This window comes from Zonotrichia leucophrys, chromosome 3 (genome assembly GCF_028769735.1).
Source record: "Zonotrichia leucophrys gambelii isolate GWCS_2022_RI chromosome 3, RI_Zleu_2.0, whole genome shotgun sequence".
In the NCBI taxonomy this organism is placed as follows: Eukaryota; Metazoa; Chordata; class Aves; order Passeriformes; family Passerellidae; genus Zonotrichia; species Zonotrichia leucophrys.
This window is the reverse complement of record NC_088172.1, coordinates 69,940,158-69,951,269: the sequence shown is the minus strand read 5'-3', so window position 1 is coordinate 69,951,269 and position 11,112 is coordinate 69,940,158. Positions and strand designations below refer to the sequence as shown.

General features: G+C 56.1%; 1 protein-coding gene across 1 annotated transcript; it reads right to left on the bottom strand.

The window, feature by feature from the left end:
• Positions 1-10: 10 nt before the first annotated feature.
• Positions 11-10,032, bottom strand: DLK2 (delta like non-canonical Notch ligand 2). Its single transcript, XM_064708713.1, has 6 exons — positions 9,897-10,032; positions 7,670-7,771; positions 6,074-6,137; positions 3,537-3,667; positions 2,814-2,958; positions 11-2,233 (listed from the first exon to the last, which is right to left on the bottom strand). Exons 2-6 carry the CDS (start codon positions 7,740-7,742, stop codon positions 1,456-1,458), a joined length of 1,191 nt encoding a protein of 396 aa, XP_064564783.1. The 5' UTR covers positions 7,743-7,771; positions 9,897-10,032; the 3' UTR covers positions 11-1,455.
• Between the last annotated feature and the right edge of the window lie 1,080 nt (positions 10,033-11,112).

The window sequence follows — 11,112 nt, the reverse complement described above, 5'->3', positions numbered from 1 at the left end:
GTTTTATTTGATAAAGGTACATAATCCATCCATGTATTAAAAAAATAATCTTTCTGATGAAGCCCCAGTCCCCTCTCCCAACTCTCACTCCTGGCCTGAGCAGTCACCTCTTGGCTCACTTCACACCACCTTGGACCCAGCTCTGCAGCCCTACAAGCCAGTAGTAGGGTTTGGGTTGTGGGGACTTTTGCCCCACTGCTTAGCCACCTATGCCCATGAGGAGGCACAGAAATCCCTGGTCCTGGGAGAGAGATTCAGGTCCTGATGCTGCACACCAGACCAGCACAGGCAGGAACAGGTACAAAGGCAAAGTGACCTGACCATCTGCTGCCTCTCAGCCATGCTTTAGCAATGGTGGAGAAGGCAGTCTTGTGTCTGCTTCCTGTGTTCATCCCAGGCTCACATCCACTGTGGGGAGTTCAGCCCTTGTTGTATCAAGGAACGCTGCAGTGACTGATCTGAAGTTAGAGCCAGCTGCCTGCCTCAGAGGGAATGGGAGAGGAAAGGAGGACCTGGATCCTGTATTGCTCCTGAACCAGCCACAGCACAGCCTTGTCCATCTCCAGCTTCACCTATGAGGGCATATGAGAAGGACCAGCTCGGGCCCAGAGGAGAGCAAATAGTGAGGCAGAAGTGCACACTGCAGAGGCAAAGGATCTTGGTCATTTGTGGCCAGACCAGAAAGGACGGCTTAGTAAGTGAGTCAGAGAGACTCCTGGATTATCAGGAGGAAAGTGTGGAACACGTTTGTAACCCCAAAGTCTGACAGCAAGAGGAGGGTGCATCAGCCAGGGCAGAAGAAGGGCATGAGACCTGCAATGATTTTTGAAGTCTCTTTGAACTGGCTCACAGAACCACAAGGCCAGGGAGCAAGGGTGTTTGCTCACTCCCTAGGGACATGGCATCTGAAATGACAGCCTCCAGAAACAGCCAGGAACTACCCCACACAGTACTGTGGCAGGGAGACCCATGCAGCCACAACTGTATCAAAGGCCCAGAAGAAGCATCCCAACACCAGCAGGAATGAGGATAAATCCCCTTCCCGTAGTCACAGAGAGGAGTTACAAAGGGTCTGGCAGTATTTGGGCTTGCAGGAGAGCGGTGCCCTGCTCAGCACTACCTGTCCTGTTTCTGAGAGCTGGATCAGATGATAGCAGTGCCTGTGTGGCATGGGCTGCTGCAGGCAATGCACCACTGCTCCCCTGCAGGGCTGGCCCAACACAGCCCTGCCTTCAAATGCCATGAGTGCCAGCTGAGCCAGCCAGGCAGGAGACAGCTCAGACCCAGGCAGGGCCATCACACCAGTGCTCAACACCCAGGGTTTTGTTGATGGGTTTGCTGCCCTGGTAGTGCTTTCCCGCTGCCCAGTGGGTGCCGGTGTGGCTCCGCAGGGCGCAGTTCAAGGGGTTTGCTGGCACGATGACCTGCCAGGGCCTGGTTCAGAGTCCTCATAGCTCACAGCTCTGTGGTCTTCCTTGGCTCAATCAAGATGGTGTTGAGCATGCCCACCTGACACTCCTGGTCTTGGAGCTTTCTTGCAGCCTGAGAAGGGCTTTGGCACCAGTTCGACCTTTGACGGCCTCTCTGCCAGTTCCTCAGCATGAGCAGGACAGTGATGAGGACCAGCACTGCTGTCAGCACCCCGAACACCAGCACTGTCACCAGCTGAGCTTCACTCAGCCCTGAGTCCCTTTGGGTCACCACCTCCTTCACAGAGATTTTCAACAACCCTCCCCCCGGCTCCTTCTCACTGTGGTTGGCCACACGCCGCCCCGTGACCACAGTCCTGATGGGCTCTGGCTGTGTCACCCCCGGCGTCTCACTAGTGGTGCTTTTCACTCCTCCAGCATTCTCATGGTTGGCAGGGTGGTAGGGAGAAGACCAGGTGGGTTCAGGGACGGAGATCTCACAGGTCTTGCCAGTGAAACGGTCAGGACACAAGCAGTCATAGTCATTGATGCGGTCATAGCACTTTGCCCCATTTTTGCAGGGCTGGCTGGCGCAGTCGTTGATGTTGATGGTGCAGAAACGCCCCTCAAAGCCCACCTGGCACTGGCAGGAGAAGCGGTTGACGCCGTCGTGGCAGGTGGCCCCGTTGGCACAGGGGCGCATCAGGCAGTCGTCCACGTCGTGCTCACAGAGAGCCCCCACAAAGCCAGCCAGACAGCGGCAGGTGAAGTTACTGGCAAAGCCATTTTCGTCTTGGCATTGCCCACCATTCTTGCATGGAGACCTGTGTGGAGAGAGCAAGGATAGGTCATGGCCCTGGAGACCAAGCAGCTTCCCCGACCCAGGGAGGCAGACATGCAGAGCTGCTTGCACAGTCAGTGTGTCCAGCTCTCTCTGTGGGGGCAGCTATCTCTAGGAGAAGACTGTGTGGCAGTTTCTGTCTCCTTGAGTGAGAGGCCGTGTGACCTCCTCAAAGGCTGTGGCTGTGCACAGGCCCGCCACTCACCAGGGAAGGTCTTCAGCCAAACGACCTGAAGAGGAAACATGCCCTCCTGATGCTCCCCAAGGGCATCATGGATGTCAGCTCATGATGCCTGCAGCAGTTTGGCTGCTTCAGAGATAGGATTTCCCAGGCATGATGAACAGATTCCTGTCCTCCTACAGCAGGGACAGGAATCTGTTCAGATTGCAACAAATGCCTTACCCTGGTGCATGCACTGCATGCTGCTAAACCAAAGCCAAAGGTGATTTTGGCTTAACTCCATTACTGTATGGAAATTCACATAGGAAGCCAAGCTGGGCCTCCACTTGGCAGTGTGTGACCCAAAGTTAATGGTGTCTGTAATCTCACTGCAGTGTCTCACCCTGCCTTCTCACATGGCCCTGTCTTCATCTCACAGTCCTTCCCGTGGAAACCTTCTGGACACAGGCAGGAATACTCCCCATCTCGATCGTAGATGCACTGTGCCCCGTTCTGGCAGGGGGACTGGTGTTCACAGATGTGTATGTCTGAGGGGAAAAAAATGGTGTGAATTAGGGAGAAAAGAGGGTTGATGTGGCCAGCCCAGTGCAAACACAATCCACCAAACCCCCGGGGATGGAGAAATGGCAGGAGCTTCTCTCGTCTCCCCTCCAACAGGCACATGCAGCAACAGAAGTGCAGTGCCTGTGTGGTTGTGAAGATGCAGTGCATGCCAACTGTCTGAACAGTGGAGACCCCCTGGTACAGATAGGTCCCTGGGGCTGGAGAAGGGGAGTCCCCCAGCCACGTGCTGAAGGCAGGAAGCCTTGGGAAAAGCAGGGGATGCTGCTTGGAGTCCTGATGCAGCACGGGAAATGCAATGAGTTCATCTGTTCCATTTCCTGAGGCTGGCCAGTGCCATGCCAGCTCTTGCCATACAGCCAGGGAACAAGTGTCAGCAGTCTGACCTCTTGCAGGAAGGGAATGGTCCCAGCTGTGGCTGCCAGGCAAAATTCCATCTCCCAGGCAGCCAAAACAGCATCACCCAGGTGGCTTCTGGCTACACTGGCTGACATATCCATGAGCGTGTGGCACCAGAGGCAGGGATGTCGAGCCCACGACTCACCTTTGTCACAGAACTTGCCAGCCCAGCCAGAGTGACAGATGCACTGCCAAGGCTGGTGGCACGTGCCGTGAAGACAGCCCGGCATGCGCACGCACTCCTCGCAGTACTCCCCCTCCCAGCCTGGATCGCACCTGCATGAGGACAGGGAAAGCACCATAATAAAATCAAATCAAATCAAATCAAATCAAATCAAATCATATCATCAAATCAGATCCAAGCAGGGGCTGCACAAAAGCTGTCTGTGTGCTGTGCAGGGCTCCTACAGACACAGCAATGTTCAGAAACCCTTCCAAAGGCCCCACGGACATCCTAGCTCCCTCCTCCAGAGGTAAGGACTGGCGTCCCATCTGCCCAAGGAAGCAAGCAGACAGAGCAGGAGCAGACACCCCCTGCAGCCAGGGAGGGTGAGTGGCCAGCAGCAAAGCTCAGCAGCTTCACTTTCACTGCCCACATCCCTCTGTGCTCCTCCAGCCCCTCTGTATACACCTGCTCAGGAATTCCTGTGCCTCCCACAGCAGGCAGCCACTCTGACAGGCAGAGAGAAGCCCATCCCTAACTCTGAGCTTGCTGAGGGAAAGGGACTAGAGGCTGCTGAGGTCTGTGTGTTTCACTGCTCCTCTCTGCATTATAATGTGTATCATTTCTTGTCTGGAGTGCACTGTAAGCCAGCAGTGAAACCTTGCTTGCTGTGGCTGGTGCACAGAACAGACTCCTCAGCCAGCTCACAGGGGCAGCACAATGGCAGAACCTGGAGCACACAAGGAGCCTTCTGGCCCCAGGAGAGCAGGGCAGTGGCAATGCCTAAGTGAAGCCAGGCTGCATGGCTCCCGTGGCAGGCATCCCTCAGACCTGCCAGCTCCAAGGCAGAAAGCAAGTGATAACAAGATGAGAGCTGAGAGGAGGTGGCACCAAGCCACAACAAAAGATATACTCAAACCAGCACAAAATGAAACCCAACAAAAACAACACAGTTTCTAGAGTAAGGAAGGGGGTTCATTTTCATGGCTGGGGCTCATTTCAGCACAAAGTGTGGTGACTGCAGTTTTTTTGGGCTGGCCCACAGCTGCACTTTCAAACCTCGGTTGGCTGTTGTCACCTGTAGGCTGTTCCAAAATATAAGGAGTGAGGAAAATGGTCAAAAAAATTATATATATATATATGTATTTATATATATATATATATATACACACATATATTAATTAGAGGCTTTTCTCTGGGACTGGAGGTGATGCCATGTGCCTGGTATAGTCTGGGGAAATACATGCATACCTGGACAGCCCTGAGCAGAGGGATGTGGATACACCTATCCCCCAGTACCTGCAAGGAGCAGGTGCTATCAACTCTTCCACTTCTCCAAAAGGGAACTGGCCAACCTAAAAATTGCCAGGAAGGGCGCCAGGTAAGCAGCTAAGTCTCCCTGAGTTTGAGGTGATTTTGAGGTACTGCCAAGCCACAAAGTTCAGCAAATGCTCTGGAGGCCTGAAATCAGCAGCAGCAACTCACATGTGGAAAGGTCTGCAGCTGGGACACCTGCCACATGGTGACATGTGGCCTTTTCTCACTGGGCTTTGCAGCACCCTGCTCCCCCAGACAGCCACAGCTGCTGAAAGGGCTCAGGGAGGAGCTCTGTGCAGCTGCAAACCAGAGCTGGACGCTCCCTGGTGCAGCAGTCAGCAAGAACAAGTGGCCCAGCTGTGGTGTGACACCGGGGGCTGTCCTGTGCAAGGGGACTGACCATGCCCTGGCGAGAAGAACAGGGTGGCAGTGGGCAGCCACGGGTGTCCCAGCCAGCCCAAAGCCAGCCTTTGCCTCCAAGTGCTGCCTTATAGAGCAGGGGCTGCAGATGGCCCTGCAGTGGGACACCAGTGGGCTGTCTGTGGCAGCCCAGAGCAGTTACATGGGTGCTTCCCAGGCTGAAGTGCAGGGTCAGGCTCTGAGCTTTGATCCTGCAGGATCTGGGCACCAGCTGGAGCTGGGATGCCAAGTATCACTTCTGCTGCTGTAGCTCACAGCTTGCTGGTAAACCCTTTATGAAAAACATCCAGAGATCCCCACCCCAGCTCAGACTTCTGAGAGGGAACCCCTGAAGCCCTCAGTTACATGCATGGCTGGAAGCCCTTCTCTTCCATGCCCCAGGGAGAGCACCTCCACCTCAGCCAGTGAGGGGGCCAAGCAAGGTGGCCAACCCTGATGCCTGCCCTGCTGCCTGATGACTTTCCCTCATCATATCCGAGCCTAAAGGCTGCTTCCCATCACCCAGGCATGGCCAGGCTGTCCTAGGCTACCCTCTAGACAGAAAGGGCTCAGCAGAATAACAGTGCTCAGTGTGTGATGGTGGGCAGGGAAGCACTGGAGCAAAGGCTAGAGGAATCTCTCACTCCAGAGTGTGTCAGGTAAGAAGAGAGCAGAGTCTTCGGTTCCAGGTGTGAGTGAGTGGAGGAGGAGGTGCTTCAGCTCTGGGCAGGGGTGTAGGCACAGGGACACAGTGCAAGGAGAGCAGTCACAGCCAGAGCAGTGGAGAGCCAGACAAGCCATACCTGCACTTCCCATCCTGGTCACAGCAGCCGTGGGCGAGATTGCAGCGCTCACTGCAGTCATCCCCTGCAAGACAAGAGATGTGTGGACTTGGGTTAAGCAGAGACTATAGATTATTCCAGATCTGCCTATGGCCCTGGGTGTTTCCTTAAGTGCTCAGCCTACCTCTCCCCAGAACTGTAAGGTGGGGCACCTTCCTTTCACTCACTGGATTCACACAAGAAATGAAGATTTCACAGTCCACTGTCAATAACACTGTCTTTATTGAGAAATGGGGCTCTGCTTCAAAACTACCCAGTCTCTGGTCATCTTCCCCACCTTTTCTCTGCTGCCTCCCTTAGATTTTGGGCCCTTCTGGCCAAGAGCTGGGGTTGCCTGTGCATTAAGACAACCTGTGTAAGAGGGACTGACCTACCTGGGACCTCGGTCCTACAGTCTTGCAGTAAGTGTGGTGGGAAAGCTCAAGGCCAAGTACTGCAAGGGGCACCAAGGGGCCAAGGATGGAAATGGAAAGAATGGTTGTTCTTTACCTCCCAGGATGTCACCGTCTCCAAGGACAGCTATTGGCACAGAGTGGTCTGACAGGGTCTCCTGCCCTCTTCTGGGACCCGGTTGCCAGCACTCTCCTTCCAGCCAGGGAAGCAGGACTTGGCATCACATGGGGCCAGGTATCCAGTTCTGTTTATTTATTTAAAAGCCACAGAAGCTGTAACTGAGCCATGGCCTCACTGTGCCACTTCTCATTCTCTCCTTTGTGCCAGGTGTTCCCTTTCATCTCTACCTTCCCCTCTTCCCCATCACTTGCTTGAATCTTAGCTCCACAAGGGAGCAGGTTCACTCTGGCTCCATGAGCAGCAGAACTAGAGCAGATGTCAAGAAGCAGGGGGTTTCCTCAGAAGTGTGCAAATCTTGTGCAGGCCAGGCCCAGGAGTTGAATGTCCTTACCTGAGCCCCTCCACCTGGACTGAAACAGATTAAAGCCCCTATGCCTTGAAATGCACTCAGGCTTTCCCAAGCAGCATTTTGTGCTGCCTGGGAAAATGAGCAGGGGAAGAAATCCCCTGTGCATGCAATTTTGCTGCTGTGGGGCAGCAGGTCCCACTGCACAGGGTCAGAGCCTCCTAAAACAAGTCACTATGGAGCTGGAGCAGCATCCTGGGACTGCTCAGCCCCAAGCCTGGGTATTGCCACCTTTCCTATTTGTAACCATCTCTCCTGGCACATGGCTTTGGGAATTCATTGCCTATCCAGAGCAGGGATAGAGCAAACTAATCTTTGGGAAAGGATTTTGTCTCACTGGATCCAGGGTTAGCTGTTCACTTTTGGGACCTTCTTTCCCCTGAGCCAGCTCATAGGGTGAATGGGTTCCCAAACCAAATGGAGAGAGAGCAGCAGGGATGTCTCTGCCACCCCTGTGGGCAAGAGTTTCTAAGGTGCCTCCAGTGTCACATGCCAGGTGATTTAACAACCAGGCAGCATTTTCTGCTTTTTCCATCTCAATTTTGCATTGAAAGATGAGGAGACTTCAGCAATACCAAGGACAGGTTTGCAAAAAAAATGGATATGAAGGAGAAGGACCCATGTCTACAAAGACTCACCTTGCACGAGCTGGTGATGGGCCAAGAGGATCCAAATCAAGGACATGAGCTGGAGACAGAAGCTCCTGAGCATGGTCAGTGTGGCCCCACCGAGATGAACACCTACAGAGAGAAAAAGAGCAAGTTCAGGAAAATCCCTTGGCTGACGCCACAGCTCCTCTCTACTGCCTGGGAGCTTGAGTTGAAACATCCAGCTTTACACAGCCTTGTCACCACGCTTCCCTCTCTTCCATCCAGACTCCTCCCTCTAAGTCAGTGTTGGGGCACTAAGAATTAAAAAGCTTTTGAAAATGTGTGTACAGGAAAACCTAGAGTGCACACTCAATCCTGAGTGTGTCATAGCTCAGGCTGTTACAGCACATCTTGGAGCACCTGCCCTGGTAGCTGCTGACAGGAGATCAGAAACCCAGAAATACCCACCCAGCTGTGGGGACCTTCACCTTCCCTCCCTAATCTGGGACACTTCAGCTCTGTGTTAAATAAGGTCCTCCTGTGCACATGTGCATGAATAGATAGGCTGAGTGTTCTTCACAGTGCCCAGGCTGCCTTTCAAACCCTGCAGCAGAGCAGGGAGTCCAGTGGGTCTAGCAGAGGAGCAGGCACAAAACAGCAGCCTTCTTTCACTGTCCAAGCAAGAGAGTGCAGCAGCAGGCACTAGAGCTGGGCTGCAGCCCCAGGCAGGAAATGTGAACACACACCTCTCGCTAGGTGTGTTCCTTTTCCTCAGCTGTCCTGCAGAGAGCCCCGTCAGCCCGAGGTTCCTGCACCCATCTATTTTCCGACCGCCTCCTGCCCTCTTGAAGTAGCATTAAATACTTTCCAAAAATGCTTCATTCCCTCCCAGCCTTCTGGGGTTGTTAAGGGCAGGAAATTCGAGGGTGATATCATAAATATATTACTGTAATGAGATGGGAGGGGTTAAAGCGTTCTGTTAGGAGAATGGTGAAGGTATGGAGCAGACTCTACCCAGCTGCGTGGGTGTGATGAACAGGGGCCGTTCCACTTTCAGCTTGACTCTTCAGCTCTGGAAGGTTATGTTTGGTCCATAGTTGTGTGAGAGACTTCTAAGATGGGGACATAAGTCCTCCCACTCACACTTACACGTGCATTGCAGCAAGAGGCTTTGGGGTCCCTGCTAAGAGCTTCACTTCCCTGGACTGGACAAAATAGCCCATAAAAGCAATGATGTTGCTTGAAGCATCTCTCCAGCAAACAAAACACCACCAACTAAGGATGCAGCATTTTCAGAGGGGCTACAGGATGTTACTGCCACTGCCCCAGCCAAATCCTACCATGGTTTGCTGCATCTTCCCTCCCCACAGTCCCTTTGACAACATGCTTGCAGGACCCTCCTTTGCCTCCTGCCCCTAAATACTGGGCAGTGGCAAACAGCTGCTGCATTTCAGGGGAGGGTGAAGCAATTGCTATGAAACTTATAAAATAATTTAGGGCTGAAGAGTGGTATCATGTTCCTTCAGCGCTGTGAGAAGCACAAGCTCCGATCATATGCCATTGCAAAGGCGTGCTATCCCCATTGCAAAGGCTGATTTTCCCCCACAGCTCCCCACTCGAGGAGCAGCCCCTCAGGCCTCCTGACCTAGTCACCCCGTGGGTGCTGCTCCCGGCAGAACCCCCGGGGTCGATCCGGACCCCGGCACCCTGGTTGGCAGCTGGTGCCCGGGAGAGGTGTGAGCAGCTCGCACCTGGGCAGGCCTGGCTTTGGGTCGCACGGACACGGGCGAGGGAGCTCCCTCCGTCCCACTCGTCCGCCTTTGCCTGCCCGGGCTGGGGGCTGCCAGACCTCCGGGTGCTGCGGGGACGATGCCCGAGTCTATTAACCTCCCTTTCGAGGGTATCAGGGAGCTCCGTGCGCTTGGGGACCACCGGGGACATCCCCAGGACGCGGCTCCCAGGCACTGCTCCAAGACTGAGGCTACCGGGACCCTCCGGGCTGGGCTCCGGGGGCAGGGGGCAGGGAGCCCGGGGGATGCCGCTGCGGCTCGCCGCGCCTGTCCCCCCGCCCCTCCCCCCGGGGCTCCGGGACCACCGCAAGCCCCGGTGCCCCCCGGAGGGGCACGGCCGCGGGGGGTTCGCCTTTCCCCATCCCCACCCCAGGGCTGCCCCGAGGGACCCTGCGCGGAGCCCCGGCGGTGCCCCTGCGGCCGGGGCGGCGGCGGGGAAAGGGGCCCGGCGGGGCTGGGGCGCCGCGCTCCCCGGCCCTGCTCACCTCGGCGTCGCGGCGGCTCGTGGGGCTATCGCGGGGCGCGGCGGCGGGGGGCGGCCATGCCCGGTGCGGCGGCGGCGGGGCTGGAGGCGCGGGGCTGCGGAGGGAGCTGCCGCCGCGTGTGCCGCGCCGCTCCGCCCGCCGCCGCCGCCGCCGCCGCCGTGCAGCCCCGGCCGCCTGCCAGCGGCTGCGTGTGCCTGCACATCCCCGCTCCCTCCCCGGGACATCCCGCCTCCCGCCGCCCCAAACCGCAGGCAGCCCCCGGCCCGGCCCGGCCCGCCCTGCCCGCTCACCCCTGCCCTGCTCCCGCCGCCGGGGCCGGGGGGATCCCGGCACGGCCCCGCCCGCCCCCACCGCTCCACCGGGGGCTCAGCGGCCCCGGCCCCAGCAGCGATCGCGGAGCACCGAGAGGTGCCCGGGCTGGCGATCCCGCAGGGGCGCGCCCTCGCTGGGTATCCCTGCCAGGGGCTCGGGGGATGCAGCGCTCGCCGCCCTCGCCCGGGCTGGGGCGCGGTCCCGCGGGGCACGGAGCCTCTCAGCCTGGCGTCCCTCTCGGAAATAGGTGCGCGATGATCCGAGCCTTCGTTTTGCTCAGATTATCTGAAATAATACTAATAAGCAAAAACACCTCCTGCAGCCCCTCCCTGATGTCCCCAGGGTCCACTAAAACACCTCCACCGGGAAACTGTAGGATTTAGAAGACCCATCCTTAAAATGAAGGTTCAACTTGTAGTAGTCATCCCCCAAAAAAGAAGCCATCCAGAGAAGCTGTGGTCCCCAGCATTTTTCTCGCTGCCACTAATGAGATGTGGACATCAGCACTTCAGTGGACGATAGGGAACAATAAGGCAACCTCGGGAGAGGGCTGGGCTGTCACATCTTCAGAAGAAACAGCTGCCTGCTCACCTTGCATGGCCCTTCTGCTGCTTGACAAGATCATAGCTATCACCTTCAAAGGTCCTAGCAATCCTTAATTAGATTACAAACTCACACCAGTCAGCTCTTTTCCACCCCTGTATCCCACAAGGTTTGCTGTTTTTCACCAGGAAGGAAGAAGAACCAGGTCTGGAGCTTAATGGATGCACTTAATGGATGTTTTCACACCCCATCTCATCTCATTAGACAAAGCTCAACCCATCCCTGCTCTCACCTTCTCCAGTCCCCCCCAGCCCTCTGCAGCCCCTGACAGCCCTGTCAGCGCCCTGTGGCAGCCATGGGG